At 48.5% G+C, this 18,600-nt stretch overlaps 2 protein-coding genes across 14 annotated transcripts in view; both read right to left on the bottom strand.

Annotated features, from left to right (window-relative positions):
- AP2M1 (adaptor related protein complex 2 subunit mu 1) overlaps window positions 1-15,412 on the bottom strand; it is a 28,914-nt gene extending 13,502 nt beyond the window's left edge. Inside the window, exons 1-3 of one of the 8 annotated variants that reach the window (XM_065073683.1) lie at window positions 15,240-15,322; window positions 6,648-6,751; window positions 4,306-4,418 (exon numbers count right to left, since the gene is read on the bottom strand). In XM_065073683.1, the coding sequence (XP_064929755.1) occupies window positions 4,306-4,379 (74 nt within the window). In that variant the 5' untranslated portion in view covers window positions 4,380-4,418; window positions 6,648-6,751; window positions 15,240-15,322. Of the gene's footprint in view, window positions 1-4,305; window positions 4,419-6,647; window positions 6,752-10,994; window positions 11,112-14,314; window positions 14,565-15,239 lie in introns of those variants that run through there. The other 7 variants (XM_065073680.1, XM_065073682.1, XM_065073681.1 and 4 more) reach the window with 7 other exon arrangements.
- A 575-nt stretch (window positions 15,413-15,987) lies between these two features.
- DVL3 (dishevelled segment polarity protein 3) overlaps window positions 15,988-18,600 on the bottom strand; it is a 32,399-nt gene continuing 29,786 nt past the window's right edge. For all 6 annotated transcript variants that reach the window (XM_065073674.1, XM_065073671.1, XM_065073673.1 and 3 more), the window contains one exon: window positions 15,988-18,316. In XM_065073674.1, the coding sequence (XP_064929746.1) occupies window positions 17,892-18,316 (425 nt within the window). In that variant the 3' untranslated portion in view covers window positions 15,988-17,891. The remainder of the gene's footprint in view (window positions 18,317-18,600) is intronic.

Here is an 18,600-nt window from a genome sequence, read left to right as displayed (position 1 = left end):
CTCATCTACTTGTGCTTTATTAATTCATACTCTTAGAGACCATAGAACAGCGGGTCTTCTGACTCCAGCATCAAGGCCATGGTACTGATAACACAGAACCACGTTTGAGCGCAGACAGTAATAATGTCCTTGCAAGCAAGAATACAGGCATAAAAAAATGCTCATAAGCATTGAGGGTTGCCAACAATCCAGCAGACAGTTCCATGTCTGAAAACAAAAGATATGCAAAGGAACATATGCCACCACAGCAGGTGTTTGCTCCTTGAAGGTCTGGGTACATATGTAGAAGCTTCATCAGTTAACACATTTCCCCATAAGCAAAATTCTGGCCTTCAAATACTTCTCAGGTTTTATTGCTCCAGAAGGTTTCCAGGTTTGAGTTAATATTACTTTGTTATGGAAAAATGTAGAAATTAAATTTAATTTCTACTAAAAAATAATATCTAAAAGCCCCACTCCTCCCCTCCAGAAAGCCCTGCAAGGAAAGTTCAGCTTGTTCTGGAGTGTTAGCCCTCCCAGCCTCAAGTTCTAACCCGCTAGAACTAGTACCAGAACCAGACTGGTGGACACTAAAGGAGAAGCCTCAGGTCAGTGAAGCTTTTCTAGTGCACCAGCTGCCCCCTGTGCCAGTCGTGGCCTACCACGCGTCTCTTACCTATTGCTACAGCAGCCAATGAGATGGGATGGACAGAAATGGCGCCAGCGGAGAAAGGAGTGACAGCAACAAGAGAAAGGGTTAGAAACACACATACAAGGCACAATGAATCCAAAGAGATAAGGAGAGACAAAACAGCACCCCCACCCCCTGCTCCTGGGCACAAAAGGCCAAGGTGTATTGGATGGACAGTAACAAGCGGTGGCAGCAATGAAGCTGTCGCGAGGCACAACGCTGACATGCCATGGTCAGGCCACAGTGTTGACAGACTTGTGTTTGGTTAAAATTTAGGGCTAACTGGGTGTTTAGTCCAGATGAGCTGCATCTGTATCACATCAGTGATACCCAGTCTGTTCTGCTAACGCACGTGGCAGGTCTTGGAGGGGAAAGAACCCCAAAGCCTCAGGCTGACGTGTCCCCTGGGGACTGCAGAATATCAGGTATCTTCTTCCCAATCTGCCTCAGAAAAGGGCTGCAAGCCTGAGAGGGCATTTCTATGACAGTATTCTTATTTGAAGCTGTTTGGGTTAATGCTTTCTGGCTTAGTCCAGCCAACAGGAAATACAGCAAGTCTGATAGAGCTGGAGCACATCTAGAGAGATACAGCACATCCCGCTGATCCAGACACTGCTCTATCCAGCTTGCACTTTTTCCTTAAGGATCAAGAGCCATGAAGCCAAACCGACGTATTAGAAGCTCAGAAACCAAATGCCCGTTATGTTTAAAGTGCATACAGTTTGTCATGTAAGCTGCTCAGTTTCAAAAAGCTGATTTTTATTTAATAGCTGCATTCTTAAATACAAGTAGGTTCTCCCAATGACCACATCGTTGAAGAAAAAGGCACTTGAAGATCGCAGTATAGCCCTTCATGGTATCCTAAATTAAATGCATAGTGCTTTGCCTTTTTTTTAATAATTAAGAGGCTGCTTATGCATGCAGCTAGCTGCTGTATGGACAGATGCGCTACATGCACTAAAGCCATTCTAGGCTGCAAGCAAAGAAAGTCTAAGTTTTGTGGTACTTCTGCTTTTAACTAAGTCAGGGGAAGGGTTTCTTCATTGACCATCACTTTGCTCATTAACATTTGAGCTAGCATGTGCTTATATAGACCCTTAAACTGCGGAAGGTGAGGGATTCTCATAACCACAGACAGCCTTTAATCTCTCCCAGCACAAGCTGAGGCTTCAGAATGTCAAAGGCAAGTGCTAAGACCAAGAAGTCTTATGGTCAATCACTCAGAGCCCACAAGAAGACAGGCAGCAGCTGTTCTCATTTCCCATTCATTCTACCTCCCAAACCAGACGGGCTCAGCCCTCAGCACTTCAGATCTGTCGTTTAGGAATTAAAAACTGTAGAGTACTCCAGAAGTCTAGTCACCTGGTTATTTGGTCAGAGACAGAACTGCTATAGAATGGAGTATGAGACATAGTATCACAGCTATTCCTTTCCCTTCCTCCCTCTGAAGATTAGGATACTAAAAACGACTTAAGTAGACCTGGTACTGATGTTAGTTCGAACTAGGAAATGGCAGCTACCCAACTCCACTTGCTTGCTACGGAGCTGAAATTCTCAGTTACTTGACTACACCACAAGATGAGACATGGCCATTTTAAGACAACAGTTTTAATAAGATTACACATCTAAAAAGTTGTAAACCAGGTGTCAAGGCCTGTTTCAGAAGGACTCCAACACCTCGGGGAGTGAGCTCGGTTAACAGCCAGCACAGCTCCACCAAAGTCACAAGACTGACACTTTCACAGGAACAGAATGAAGGATTTAACTCAAAGGAACATTGACTCCTGAAGTCCTAGAGAAAACAATTACATTTTTTTTGGCATCTTTTGCCAAATGAAGAAGTTAAGATAGGATCAGGCAGGAAATCCCATTTTCTAGTTTTGCATGGTCAGCTGGCACAAAGTACCACATCACATACTGAACAAGTCACTCACTTTGCAAGAAGAATGAGCCATGATAAAAAGCAATAGACGATCACTACATTAAAAATAACTGCTTCACTCTCCAGTTTAAAGGGCATTCTGGCTGTGGAGATACAAATTAAAAGGCCTTTGTTGAGTAAACACGACTTCAAGCACAATCCTATTTAACTGGTTTTAGTTTGCAAGCCACAGGAAAAAAAAATCTTGTTGCCAGAAACCACAGTAACAGAATCCCTAGCCTTGCACACAAGGTCTTCTCAAAGTCTGTCAATAATCCAGCCTGGCTTCTTTCAGTCACTGTCATACCTATTAATGAAGGGATTTTTACAAAGTCAGATTTGGCTCTGAAGAGCTCCAGCTAACAAATATTAAAGAGTTAGTACAACTGATGAGCAGTAAAACTTTGTAGGCAGCAGTGTCCTGCTTTAGAAACACAAGGCTTCCTTGCCTCAGCTCCGTGTGGAAGATCTGGAGTAATTTAGCCAACCTCAGAACAGCTACTTTACTCTGACTTGGTTTGACCTGGAGCAAATCAGGAGCTATTTAAAGCACATTAGGGGAAGCCTTAGGACAGACACTGTGTTGACTGCTACTCCATCAATGAAACAGCGCAAGCCTTGACTAGTGACTACTTCTGCCTCAATTTTTAACCTCCACTAGACAATCCATAACCAGAAGAGACACACACATCAGACCAGCGCAGTCTGAAACAGATTGGCTTCACAGTCGTTGTTCTTTTTAATTCACAGCAACCAGTTATTTCACAGCAGATCCCACTACTATTCATTGTGGAGACCTGATACCAACTATTTTTTCCCAAACTGGTCAGAAGGATCTCTCTTGTTGGACTTGGAATTAACACCTACCACAGTCCTGCTTCCATTAGCTATGTTTTGACTCTGTTAAGCTCAACTACTAGCTTCTGCCTAACACTAATGAAAACCCACAAGGAAGAGTAATGTTGTGCAAGAATGCCACTTAAGGTTTTCAGTCCAAGCAGCACTTGATATCAGGTTCTTTACAGCACTATCCACTGCCTATGACACCAAAGTTTAATAAGGTTCCTCCTGGGAACTAGCAGCCTAATGTTTGTACAGATCCAATCAAAGGGAGCAACGTAACATTTCTGTGAGTGCAACGAGACACCCACAATCTACTGAAGGCTTTCAGCACTTCCCACAACTTTAATTACCCAATGAATGTAAGCTTTTTACAAACAAGGCTGCCATACAAAGCTGGGGGACAGAATGCCAGCTTTAACAAGACTGCTTGCAGACACAGCTTTCCAAATGCCAAAGACTATAGACGGTTTTCTGCATGCCTGTACTTGATGCTAGACATCTGCACTGGAGACCAATTCAGGGCCCTGGTTATAGCACATGGCAGACAGTTACCACATTAACACTCCTGTAAAGCTTTAACAATTATAGACCCCGCAGTGGCAGTCCATGTTGCCGAAGCATTTGGAATAACAGCCAGATCTCTACTATCCAAAAGAAAGTCCCAGGTTTACCTGCAGGCCATCCTTTACTATCACCTGTAGGTGACCAGGGCTTAATTTTTTTTCTTTTCCTGAACTAAGCCAAGAGCAGCAAGTAGAGTTGCGGTCTTACATGCATGCACAGCTAATGCAGAACAAAGCGGCTCTGGGTTGTTATCTGCAACAAAATGAGACAGAAATGCAAAAACCAGGGATGCAACAGAAGCACTTACCCAATGTCATCTCGGTAGACTCGAGAGATTAAAACCTCTCCTTTGTGATTATAGATGAATAAGCCTCCGATCATGGTGGAACTTTAGTCTCCTCTTCCCATGTTGCTGAAGACCTGAAGCAGGAGAGGACATACACATTAGTAGGCTGCATGGCAACAAGCAGTATAGCAGGCACAGACTTTGGCACCTTCTGACTACTAGCCAGGGCACAGACACCTTTTGCCACACACATCCGAAACCAGAAGACAATTCTTACAATACCTGTGGCAGTGAGGACCTGAGAGCGCACATCTTAATGTCACAGGACTAATGAGCTCCAGCAGATTGCAGGGAGGGATAAGTGGAGGGCACGCTCAGATATATTCCTTGAAGTCTGATGGGCTACTTGACCTAATTTATCTGGCCAGGTTAGCACATGGCTGAGGCCCAGTAGCACAGCTAGAGAGTCAGGAGCAGCTCAGATGCTGGAAGTGACTGCCTGGCTCATGCTTACAACCTAGAGAGTATAGAGCTCCTTACTTAAAAAGAACTATTAGAAACAGTGTTTTACTTTGAAGCCGAGGGAAGCTGCAGTTACAGATTATACCTTTTGATCTGCTGGGATTTTATATGGAAAAGTGTGCTCCCAATGCACAGTACAGACTGTGTGTACCACAACAGACCCAAGCCCTAACCACATGCCAGTCTCTCCAGACCGGCGTTCCTTCATATTTGCTGCAGAACTGCCCCTCAGGGACACATGATAACAAGGACTCAACGCAGAGGCCCACCAAGAACAAACTGCCTTGTTCCAGATCTAAGGAGCCACCACCAGAATTGTGACAGAGGCCCAGCTGAGTGACCTCCTGAGCTTGTCTGAAGCAACCGAAGAGGCCAGGTCTAGGTGAGGACATACAGCTACTGCACATCCTGTAACATGTTGGGCTCTGAATGTGACTGCAATTTGTAGCTAGGACTGGGGCTTTAAATTATCACTGAAATGGATGCAGGCTTACTTCTCATCCCATTCATTAGCATGGATGGATCGAGCCTCAAGTACCTGCCATAGCCCTTGAATGTGAGGAAAAAACAGGCCTGGAACTACAATCAAATCATAGACCCTTTATTTCTACTATAAAGCGTCTATCTCCCCAGTGACCAAGATGAAAATGAGATGTAATTCATTTTGCATGCAGTCCATACAAGTGTTTGAGATGTCACCAAGCCTGTCGCTATATGGCAGGGCGTTCTTAGCAAGTACACCTTGGTTTATTACCAATTTTAGAGAGCTTTCATATAGCAACGCTGCAGCCTTTGCTGATCCTGAGCAGCAGTACTAACACTTCAGAGTCCAAACTGAGAGCATCTAGGCCACAAGGTGCCATCGGAACTGGAGATCTCAACAGTGACCGACATTAAACGGGAACTAGCACCTCAGAAGTTACCCTCTTCAACAGCTCATCTCTTTCTTCAAGGGAAAGTTGCTTTGAGGAGAGCCACAAAGCTGGTAGACATTATTGACACAGAAGACTTTTTTTTTTTAAATACACAACTAATTCACCAGATCCCATTCCTGTAGTTGCATGCATTCCTATTCACTTAGGTCCAAGTCCTAATACTCACTCTAGCAACTGTTTGGTTGGCTTAGTCCAGAGAAGAGCACTACAAATGTGACAGGGCGAGCCTTGTGACAACCACGCAGGTATTTCTTAGCTTCAGCCCTGCAGAGCACTAGATAACCAACCATCTCAACACTGCTGTTAGGGTGGGTTAGTCTACACCCTCTTGTCTGGGGTGGGTGGAAAGGATAGGGAGAGGCGGGCCCAGAGACACGCTGACAGGGACGCGATAACGCTTACCCAGGCATACTGCAAAAATGAAGTTAGAATGACCTGGCCTCAGATCGTCTCAAAGGTCAGGGAAAAAAAGAAATACAAAAAGCAAGACGTGTCAGAAGGACAAAAGGACTCCCAGGGTAGAAGCCTGGAGTATTAAGAGTAACATATCCTCTAAAAGTCATGTTCAAGAAACTAAAGTAGCTGCCTATTTGAATGAGCTACTGCAGACATGAGCCCTGTGCTAAAACAAGGCTTATGGTGCAGCCGCTACTTTTAATTTCAGAAAGACAAAAAAGAAATTTTAAATTCCATAAGGTTTTGCACCAACATTTTTAGCTACACCTAATGAGTCCTCAAAGAGTACTATTACACATACTTCTCTGCTATGGGTCTTGAGCTACCAGATGGCTGCTTCTGCTCATTAAAAGGAAAAAGAATCAAAAAGTCAGTTAAGTCAAAATAGTGAGAAACAGACCAGCAGTTTTCCCAAAGCTCAGTATTAAGCCTCCTGGCTTTTACTCCCACCTTCTGCCGGCTGAGTGTCTCTGGCTATTAAGACGCTGCCTCCTGCCACTTGTCAGTGGCTTCGCTTGGCACTGTCATCAACACTTTGATGTCTGAGGCTCCATCTAGGACAGAAACAGTTTTCAAATATGTTTTACTTCCACTGTCATCAGTGACACTCTAACTTCCGGACACAACTATTTCATTTGCTTCCAGGGTAAATCTCTGTAACCAAACCTATAAAGACAAAGGCAACAGAGAGTCTACCATGTAGCAACAGTGTGGGAAAAGCCTTTTGTGGCTGCTGTCACAGGTAGGGGACCGAGGCTGCACAGCGTGGCTGGCAGCAAGGCCAGCATCACCTCACCAGAAGACAGAGACAATCTGATGGTCAACAGACCAAAACCAGGACACTGCCCTGACAGGCGTGCAAGGCTGCTAAAGGTAATGTGCAAGGACAAAACCCAAAGCATGGAGAACATCTGTTTGAATAGAGTTGCCCAACAAGTCTGGCAGATGCTGAGGCTGTAACCCAGTAAATGTCTGAAATGTCATTCACACAGGACAAATGATAAAAAAAAAAGATAAAACCATTATGACAACAAAAGCAACTTGTTGCCTGCTCTAGGAAATTCTTTCCTAATCAGTATTTTTTCATTCCAGACAAAAGACAAGGATGACTTTTCAGACCACTCCAGTGCTTGCTGGCTTCCACATTCAGGCATGGACCACTGCTGCCAAAGGTGAAGAAGAGTCACTGTATCCTCTTTAAGACTTACATTGCATAGAAGAATTTCCTGGAAGCTTATGCAACTGGTCAAAGCTGGATCATATGAATCCCACAAACCCTTTCCAGAAGGTTCCTAGAAAGCACATCCTAGTCTTAAAAAAAAAAAAAAAAAATAAAATCTCCCTCTTGGGTTTTAATGCTGCTTAAGTTATTTGTTCCACTATTTTTAGCATAAAGGAAACACCTGCTTCGATGAGCAGCAGGATCAGACACCCAGCACATACCAGACAAAGCACCTTGCTAGCACAAGTTAACTGCTTTCTGAAAAACCCTTGAACTGAATATATACTACAATTCTATAACACATGTAGAAGACCACTGATCAAGCTTCAAGTTGGAAATTAAAAGCATTCTCTTAGGAAGATCTACAAACTTGAACTGTTCATTGAGATAATGAGGCTAAGCTACATCAGAACATATTCTGTAATGGCTTCACTTAAGTTACAGGCAAAAATATCAGTACTTTAATTGCATCACAGCACTAGGTAGCAGTCAGCTGCTTGCTTATATGTTAGTAAAAACATGTTAGATGGAGAGTAGATACAGCACGATCCAAGCACTTTTAGTCTTTAAAAAGAATTCTTTGTCAATGCAAAGAAATGCCAAACTTATTCTTTATACATACTGGGGGCTGAGTCCAGGTTTCACTTTCCACACCCAGTCAGCTCCTAACCAAAGTGGCTTCATTTGTGCAGCCAAGAGACAGACTGGGTCATGCTGCAGATCTGTTAGTCCAGTGACTTGTCTATGACATTGGCAATGAAGGGACAGTCAGATAACAGCAAGGACAGGTCAAGAAAACACTCCCCAGGAGAACCCCCTGCAATGGCTTGTTTGTTTAAGAACTCTCAATGGATCTCTAAAGCACTTGCCCAGTTTCCTCTCAAATCTCTGCATCAGCAGCACCATATGGAAAAAAAAAGAAACTCTACAGTTTTATAACCACAATATAAAAAAGCCCTACTTTTTTTAAGCCTGCTTTTTCTTTCTTCCCCTAGTTTTGTTTAATGGCCTCAAGTTCACGTATGGAAAGCAGCACTGAAGAACAAGCCCCCATTCTCTACCTCCTCTTATCACCCTCACTACCCCTTTCCCAGATGTGGTGTTCCAACCTTACCCGGTTGCTCTTCACAAGGAAAGCGCTTTATGCTTTCGTCTTTCAGTGTCTTCCTCTCAACATTTTCCTTCTGGAAGCGAGTGCAAAACTGCACAAGCTACTCAAGATATAAGCAAACCATGATACAGATGATAATATAATCGTGCGTATTCTCCTTGGATCTTTTCCTAGTGGTTCTCAATATTTGAGATCATCAGGCCTCTGCAGCAGTTGAAGGACACACACAGTATAAACCTCTTGCTGCACTCCCACCTAATGACATCGGGAACCAAAGAGGTCTCAAGCACACAAGGTTTTTAACACAATCATAAGCAGATCTTCCTTGCTCTGCTCAACATCTGCAGCACAGCATCTTTAAGAGCTCCAAGCACGACAAGCATAGATGGCACAAGGGCACCAACACAGCTCACAGCATGTTCGGCTGGGTGCAGTGCTGCTGTCTCAGCCAGCTTCAGCAAGCGTGCCCACCATGGAAGTTCAGGAACACTGACAATGTTCCAGTCTTCAGCTCAAGCCTTGCGTTACACGCTCCCCGCTACAGAGGAACTTCTATCAGCTAATGGGAGTATGTCCACACAGCTGGAAACTCGAGAGGTAGAATGACTGGCCCAAAGATATATGAACAGATGAGAGGAAAGCTATACAAAGGGCAGCATGCAAGAGAAAGTTGCTTAAGGCTTAGCAAGAAGAATGGCTCTTTAAGATGACAATGGCTCTCCTTGAAGTGGCTGCAGGGAAAATAAGCCAGCTTTGTTTTGATCCTCATTTGTGCTTCAGCACAAGTTTCACAGATATCAGTTTCAACTATTTGAAGACCACACTGCAAGTAGAACGATGTTTTTAGTGGTACAGTTTAGAGTTGGTATGATCTTCCACACATTTTAAAATAATGAATAGTTTTCTTTTCAGATCGGCTGGAAATGAAAGATCCTAGTGCTTGCAACAGTTAAGAACTGCAGGGAACAGAGCTCAAATTAATCTGAGGCTGACATTCAGTGACTCACGACTGCTGCAATCAGAAGGACTCAATAAGAAATTCACCACAGGAGACGGGTTCATCTGCTCGCTGTGCACAAGCAACATGACTCAGAAATCTTCCCAGTACCAGCATTGCTCAATCAGGCCTCAGTGACTCATCCTGCTCCTCTCCACAGCCGGCCTTTTCTAGGGAGCTCACCCTACACTGGTTTTGAGTCTCCTCGGGCTACTAACTCATTGCAAGACGCAGCCTAAGAGCCAAGCCCAGTGCTTCTTCAACTGTTTATCACTAAGTGCCTGCAAACTAAGATGACTCTAGCTGAAGCCCTTGGATTAATGGTCCACCAAGTGCATTTTCAGAGCGTTTCAGCTCTGCTCCTTCTGTTTCACTACCTTGAACATATGGTGACCTGCTCCACACTGCTGGCTACAGCCCCCTCTTCTAGATATAGTATGGATTCTAGTTAAAGTACAGAGAAGATGGACATGTATGTTGAATTCCCAGTGCTTGGTGAGTAACCACCTTAAATTAAGAACAACAGTCCTCTCCCAACACACTCTGAATCCTTCAAGCAGCCAGCTACTGGGGCAGGAGCGAGATTTAACACCCAAGTGCTGCTCCTAGCAACACCTACAGCCAGTACGCTTCCTACACTGCAGCAAAGGACTCACATTCCCATATACTTCTATTTCAACCCATAAGTAGAACACAAAAGGACCGTGAAGAGCACCATACACAGATCACATTCTCATATACACTTATAAACCCAGTAGGAGTTAAGGCTACATGGAAATGCATTTTCACTCAAGTGAAAAATGAGAGCACCAAGATAAAGCTTTATAGTGACTGTGGCAAAGTTATAACATTAAGACAGCCAACTACAAAAAAAAAATAAAACAACAACAAAACAACACAATGCTACATACATAAAAACAAAATGCTGGGATTTGGATTTGAACGCATTTTCAGTAGTTACATAACCGAAAAGCAGCAGGATTAGCTGGACCCACAGTGACTGACATGGTAACATGCACCTCGTAAAAAAAAAAAATCAAGCACGCTCCTCTCAAATCACGTCACTGCTCGTGCTGCGCAGAGGACATGCTTTAAGGAGCGTCCCTCTCTCAAACCATCATAACACATCAGACCAAGCCCCAGAAGCCAGTCTGCAGCAGTTCAGCTGCAGACCGTAACCAAGGGAGTCCAGAAAGAGGTAACACACAATAAAGAACAGTATCTGAAAACCTGCCTTTGTCTATCAATTCTATTATAGATGGAAAATATGCATTTTAGTAGGTCTGACCTAAGGACAGGTGGTTCTTCAAAGGCCATCAGACTGTTCTTTCAGACCTACATTGTGCCACATGCCAGGAACGTGTGGGTGCAGCCAGTAGCACAGGCTCGGGCAGCAGGATCCTGCTGCTGGGCTGTCAGTAGCTTCACATATTCTGGGATGCAACAGGTGGCTGAACTGGGAGCTACCTAGTGAGATGATGCAGTAAATCTGCACTTAGTGAGCGTGGTTTCAGCAGTTCCCTCCTGCTGCATGTAAGAGCCCAGCCTTCCACTTCTATTGCCTCTTCATGGATTCCAGCCTAGAACAGCTGTAGAAAAAAGGACAACATGCAGTGTGGAGCTTTCTTAGACTAAACACACCAGATATAAGGAGGGGACTAACAAGGATAGTTTGTTCTCTCTGTAGCCATTTGTTTATATCTGCAACAACTCTTCCAGAAACACCACAGCAAACAATACCAATTCTCCAGCCGTAGTCCAGTGCATTAGCCTCTCACGCTCTCTCAGCATCACATCAGTAACAGAACACCAGTTTAGCACAGCAGTCATCTGTTCATTAGGGTACGAAAGACAAAGCTGAATGCCAGCCTCAATCCCAGATATACACAGATATTTAAACAAGTCATTTTCTACAATACATTTGTCCTAGGTTATGTGATGTAGACCATTAATTCTTCCCTGCAGGAGCAATGCTAGCTGCAACCTACACCACAAACTTCAGAACACAGTTGTCTGCCTTTTGTAACTGAATTTGCACAAATGAGAACAAAAAAAAGAAAAAAAAAATAATTATCTGCTCAAATTCACCACTCGGGAAAAACAGTGAATTGCTAGTTTTTTGCAGTGGCAGGAGGCAATGTGGCTGCAGTAACCACAGCTTCACATTCAGGCAAGAGATGCTTGTTCTAGCCCTAAAAGAATGAGGTACTGTCTGAAGGAAACACATCATTAGCAACATGCCTACAGCCTAACAGTACCAGAGCCACCATAAACTTTGATCATACATTGGTATTTTTGCCTCAGAAAAGAGCAAATGCAGTTTTCCTGATAATGCTGAGCACCTTTGTTCATTAATTTTAAAAACGCACCTTCAGGATCAGCTGTAGCTTACCAAGCCTGCTCTGCAGGTGCTATTCTCACTACAGAGATACCTCTCCATAAAAGAGCTTTAGCATCACAGGTGGTGAAAACAAGCATGTGACATGGTCTGCAATCTACCTTCAGCTCAGCCTCCGAGGCTTGATCAGCAGAGCTGAGGGGACTCTTGCTCATCTCTAATGCCATTGTGGTCACAGCGTCACAGTGAGACAAGCTGCTGGCATTATTAACTTTCCTGTGCCATCAAGTACAAGATACGAATAAACACGAGATGATCAGTGGTGAGCCCAAAACCCAGCTGCTCTGGGCTTTGTCACTCCCATTTTAAGCACCTAAAAGCTTCTCACAGCACAGCCACCTTTTCGTTTGAAAGAAGACAGGAACGTTCATTAATCTACACAGCACATCTAGGAAACAGCAACCACAAGTCAGTTCATAAGCTGGTGCAAGGCAACCAACCCATTTAGTAGTCTATTAAAAGAAAGTTTGGGTTCTGACTTAACAGTAAGTAAGACTTCTGTGCATTAATGAGCTTATCTAACTAAGCAGTTCAAGGTACATTGGCTGCCGGAGTTCTCATCCACGAGGAAACCAGGAGAGGTCCCGAAGTTCCCACCCAGAGGACTGAGGGTAAATCACCAACTGTAATGATTTCTGCATTCCAGAAATCAATATGATCTTGGACAAGTAACAACAGTTGAAGCAGGAGGGGGATTAGTCAGGCTGCTCTGGCAAACAGGACTTATTCAGAAAACCAGCCCTTTCAGGCCAGCGCTAGCCATTGTCAAACCAAAAGGCTTAAGGCTTACAACAATGTCATGACTCCACCAGCTAATCCGAGCATCTAAGCTTTGCTTAGAGGGCTGCATTAGCCACTGTCCAGGAGGCCATGGCTGCACTTGATTTTAAACAAGAGTAGCTGCGATCACTTCATCCTGGGGAAGACAGGCTGCGTAATTTAATTAAGAGGCAATACCGTGAGCTAAAGAGCTACTGAGATAAACCCATCAGTTTCAGAGAAACTGTTCCTATTTTAAACCCAATCCCATAAATCCCCATAACCAGTGGGCAGGAAGAAGAGCACATCCAGCTCTTAGCAGGCTCTCCTCCTACGGGCTACTTCTGCGTGTAAGACTGCACACAGCCAGTCTAAAGAACAGCAAGAGATAAACCCTGACACAGGGAAGCACAAAAAGCTTCCTTACTTAACACGCCTCTCCACCTCATTCCGTGTCCAACCTTATCGGAGCAGCCTCAATGCCTTCTTCCATTTCTACCAGCTCTTCCAAGGCAGTTTCGAAGTCTGTCTGAAGCAACTTCCACTTGCTTTTCACTCTTGAGCTAGAAACCTGAACAGCAACTTGCATTCTATTGATCTTCTAACAGCAGAGGTTAGAGACAAGGACTGCAGCCTGAGTAAGAGCTTGTATTCTGCAGGCCAGCGATGTTCTGGGTGCCCTGACTGGCCAGTGTTTCTCTCTGCTGTCACTATGGAGCAGATCACTGCCATTTCACATTCTGTGCCTCAGCCTACAAGCTTTTAGCTGAGCTGCCCACCTCCCATTGAGATCAAAATAATATACAGCCTGCTGGTAACTTTTAACTCTGTAGGTCGTTCACCAAAAGAGAGAGGCTGACTCTGCCATACGTGCCCGTTACATTTGAGCACCCCAGGCTGCACTTCTGTCCATCCTCCAATTAACCCCAAGAACAGCCTTTAAATACTCTAATGGTCTTTAGTAGTATCAGCTTAGAAAACCAGTACAAGACATTGTGCCACAAAAGACAGTTTTAGCTTTATGATTTCTTGATGCAGGGATGAGACAAGGCAAGTTTAATGCGGTTCACAGGAAGTTTCTTTACAAAGCCTGTTTTGTTTAGTGATAGTTCCCATTCCATGAAAAAAAAAGAGATGCTATCAAACCAGAGTGCATTTCCAGTTATCTGTGCTTCAAAGAACTCAAGATGTAACCCTTCACAGCCTCCAGACTCAGCTCTTCAAAGGCCAGAATTGTGCTCTCTCAGGAAAAGGAAGACAGCCATAACAACATTCAAGGATATCTCAAATGCTCTCCCTGGGAGCAAACACGGCCAGTTTGCAGCACAAAGAACACCAGGTACCTTTGTCACTAGATGTCAGTAACATGGCACTTCCTATAGAAGAAAAATGATGTCTCCCTTCTGACAGGGAAAATAAGGAAGCAGGCAGTTTGGCAGCATCTCCTCACATTAGATTGTCCCTGAAGCAAAACTCACAGGGACAAGCACAGCTTTTACTACAGCAAAAAAACAGCAGCTGCGGCTGTGACAGCATCGAAGCAAGTATTGCCCAAGACACCACATGAGCCCGTACGGTTAGAAACCTGCAATACCTGGACTTCTGAGCCGCAGAAGCCATCCAGACTCACCTATCTGGGAAAGTTCCAGGCTTGGATTTCGGCAGCCTAAGGCTAAAGCTTGACAGCAGCTTTGTCATATACTAAAGCAAGTAGAAAACAGAACGTGGAATCACATATCTTACGTGGAGGAGACTGGGATCAAAAGTGAGTCATTTCCTAGTGAGGAGAGAAGTCAACTGCAGTGGATGATAAACACGGGCCGCATTTCCTGAGCTTTACTGAATCCAAAAACACAACCCAGGGAAGAACGGAAGCGCATCTGGAAGAGCCATTGGACGAGAGCCCATTTTAAGCCTCAGAACCAGCACAGCTCAGCATCAGTTCTGCCTCGGCAGGTTTGCCGGGGGGGAAGCTGGAGGCTGCCAGCCATGACCTCGCTAATTCTCGTTCATGACAGTAGCCGAGGCAAACGATTTTAGGGGAAGCCCCTGCCCGATCCGAGCAGGAGACCTTTGCTCAGGCTGACCCGGCACAGCGGAGCGGGCCCTTCCCGGCGGGCTGTGCCACCCGGGTACGCCAGCGGACAGCCCAGTAACAGGAACCATTAATGAACCCCCTCAACGCCAAGCAACGTGCAGGCGGGTTCCCGAGCTGCGGCGGGGCTGGGGCCGCCCGACACCCCCTGACGGGGCTGATGGAACCCCTGGCAGCCCCAATTCACTCCCGCACGGCTCCGCAGGCAGCCCCGCGCCCCCCTGCAGGGGCGGCCAGCGGGGACCCCGCCCTGCAGGAGAGTCCCCCGAGCCTGTCAGGCCGCGCCCCGCGGGGCAGGCCCGCGGACCCCCACCCTGCGGACACCCAGGGAGCCGCCACCAGCGGCAGTTCGGCCACCGCCCGGGCGCGGCCGCACAGCGAGCCCCGCCGCAGGAAGCCTCCCGGAGAAGGGAAAACGGCCGTGCGCCGCACCGGGGAGCGGGAGGACGGCCCCACACACCTCACCTGCCGCTGCCCGCCGCCGCTCGCTGCCCAGCGCCCAAGATGGCGGCTGCCGCCCCCCCTTCCTCCGCGCCCCCCCTATCACTGCAGAGCCGCCGCGCGCATGCCCCGCCCGCGCCCCGCCGCCCTGGCGCATGCGCAGACGCGGGGAGGCGGAGCTCGGCGTCCGGCGGGGGCGGGAAGGGCAGTCCCGCGCGGAGCCTGCCGGGAGTTGTAGTCCTGCGGCGCGGGGCGCGCTGGGAGTTGTAGTCCGGGGAGGTGGCGTGGCCGCCACGCCCATGCGTGGGACAGCGCCGTGGCGGGGCCCGCCGGTAGGGCACAGGGCTGCGCCCGGGCAGGGGGGCTGCGCCACCCCCGTAGAGGCCCGATGCCACCGCCCCCCTCCACGGGGCTGCTGGCTCCCCCCGCCCCAGCACCGCGCAGGGCACCGGCAGGCCCGGGGCGCGCCCGCTCCCCCTCCCGGCACCGCTGCGAGCGGCTGCGCCCAGCGCCGGGCAGCGCCCGCCGGCAGACCGGCACCGATCCGGCCCCTCTGGGGACGGCGGGCCCGGGGAGAAGCGAGCGGCCGCGGACCGGCCCCGCACCGGCGAGCCCCCGGGGGAAGGTCAGCTGGAAAACGGGCCCAGGCACAGGGTGCCCCGGTCCTGCTGGGATCTCCTGCGCAGTGAAAGGCGGGAGGACAGAACAGGAGACTGGGGAAAAACAAACAAAAGAAAACACCAACAAAAAATACCAGAAGGCAGGAGTCCAATAAAACTATGTTTATAAATAAAAACAAGGAGAATGGTTTTGTTTTTATAAAACCCAGCGGGCAGGGCAGGGCAAGGGCATGAGCAGTGGCTGGGGAAGCTGCTGGGTGGCATCAGGAGGTGGGGGGGACAGGCAGGAGCCTGCGGTGCCGAGATGGGGACAGGAGGGCGGCAGAGAGCGGGCAAGGTGACTCCAGCAGGCAGAGGGACAGGAAAGGCTTCAGGGAGTCACAGGGAGATGAACTGACAGCACACGATGCTGGCAGAGGGGTTGCAGGGGCAACGCAGACCCCAGAGGAGCAAAATACATTTAATCTCCAAAGTATAAAAACTGCAAACACGAGAACGACAAAAAGAGGTATCGCTGGCAGGGAAAGCCACGGCGCGGCAGGAGGAGCAGGCGTCGGGGCACCGCGGGGAACAGGGCTGATTGTGTTCATATTGTACCGTGCTTGACCCTGGACATGGGGAAGGGGCGACCCCAGCCCAAGGCACCTCTCTGAGCACCCAGAAGAGGAAGGAAAAAGGACAGGGAGCACCAGAGCACATGGATTCAACTGTTCTGACACATCTGCAGCCACCAAGGCCATGGTTCAGGCTGCAGCCTCGCTCCCCAGGCAGCTCAGGTCACTACCCAGCGACATCAGGGCTGTCCCAGCTCTGTCCCAGAGCCCCGTCCCTCCTGGCAGCTGGGCCAGCAGCACACCTGGTGCCGGGCGGGGGGAGGCAGACTGGGACCCTTCATCAGGCAAATACAAGGGACCTCCATCTCTCCCCAAAGCATGAAAGCGAACTAGCTGTGCCCTTCCCTCACCCTCTAACTCCACCCAGGCCCTTGAAGATGTCACACCGCTGAGCAGCAGCGCGACAGCTGGAGGGGGAAGCCACAGCTGGCACGGCCAGCCCCGGCGTGGGACAGCCCCTACAAAGGGGACAGGCAGCAGCATCTGGCAGGCAGGAGTGCAAAGAGCAGGACGGAGGGAACAGAACCCTGCCCTTGCATCCCATCATGAGTACCCAAGAGCAGGTGCAGGGCCTTGAGTCGCACAAGACTGTGCAGGAACATAACGCTGCTCTGGGCTGAACACAGAGGCACAGCCCCAAACTGCCCAGCCTGGGCAGGGCGAAGAACTCAAGACGTGGGAGGAAAGAGGGAAATGGGAGCATCTCGCCGCTCCCTGGAGGCACTGAAGCCCTGGAACATTCACGCGTTAGCCAAAAGGCAACTACAACGGGGTTTAAAATGCATATATAAAGGCTGGCCCCTGCTCCCCTCTCAGGGCTGTGGGAAGGGCAGGGCGTCTTCCGTGAGGGGGAGGAAAGCAGCCATCTTCAGCGCCAGGCGTGCCCAGCGCCCTTGGAGCTCCGTGTCCTCCTGTCGGGCCACGCCACGCTCCAGCTCTCCCCCCCACAGACGGCAGGCTCAGAGAAAGTCAAACACCCCGTAATTCTTTGCTGCTTGATAGAAGAAACACAAAAGGGTGAAAAGAAAGAAGAGATGTTTAGGGCAGAAGGACTGAAGCAGCAGTGACACACGGGCAAGCAGCACAGGGCGCCGGGACGGATGCAGATTAATGGGGTTAGAGAGGACGGCAGGGGGGAATTACCATCGGCAATACACAAGTCTGGTGGCGGGATGGGCTGGCAGCACCCAGCAGGCCTGCCAGGCCCGTCCACCCTGCTCCAGGAGGGATTAGAATCAAGGTTTAGTTCCATTTATTATTTTTTTTCCCTTTTTTTTTTTTTTTTTTTTTTGTTATCAAGACCAAAAAAAAAAACCCAACAAAAAAACAAAAACAAAACCCAAAAAACAAGGGGCGAAGCCAGGGCTGGTCCTAGGAGACAAACGACGGGGATGGAGGAGGGAAGGAGGGGCAGCAGACAGACAGGGGACGGGTGCTTCACATTACATCCACAAAGAACTCACTGGGGTTGCCCATGGCCATTCGGAAGGACTGTCTACTGGCCGTCAGTTCGGGGGGCACAGAGGCCAGGTCACGGCCCGGCGGCGCCCCGGGAGGCCCCATGGCTGAAGGCGGCGGAGGCATCAGCAACATGGGGGGGCTGAAGAGAGGGGGGAGGCCGGGCGGCCCGTAGGACTGCTGGCTGTGGTGGCTGCGGATGCTGTGAGCCAGCGAGTGCTGGCTCCGCTGGCTGTGCTGGCTGGCCGGCACCGAGCGCTCGCTGGCCGCGCGCTCGCGCCGCATGCTGCTCCGCGTGGTGTGGTCCGACTCGCTCCCGCTCCCGCCTGATTTGGACTCCCCGGTCTTCTCTCTCTCCTTCCTCCTCTCGCTGCCGCTGCGATTGGAACCGCTGCTCCGGCTCCCTGCGAAGCGCATGGGGCAAGTTCAGGTGACAGCTCAGGTGAACCGGGATCCTCCTCCAGGTGAGGGAGGACTACAGCACAACCATCCACCTGCAGCCCAAGCTCTCAGTCTTCTTTCAACTCCAAGTCTCACAACCCTTCTGGGACACACCTGACTAAAGGCTTTTGCCCTGGCTCCCCACACACAGGGCCTTGCTCAAGCAGCTTTTTCCTGCTTCTTCCCTGTACTGAACAGGGCATTTGCCCACCTGCAGGCACACTTTCAGAGAACTGTTTTGATCATT

The sequence above is a fragment of the Columba livia genome, chromosome 9 (genome assembly GCF_036013475.1).
Source record: "Columba livia isolate bColLiv1 breed racing homer chromosome 9, bColLiv1.pat.W.v2, whole genome shotgun sequence".
Lineage (NCBI taxonomy): Eukaryota > Metazoa > Chordata > Aves > Columbiformes > Columbidae > Columba > Columba livia.
Note: the sequence above shows the minus strand (reverse complement) of the source record. Positions and strands in the feature narration are given on the sequence as shown.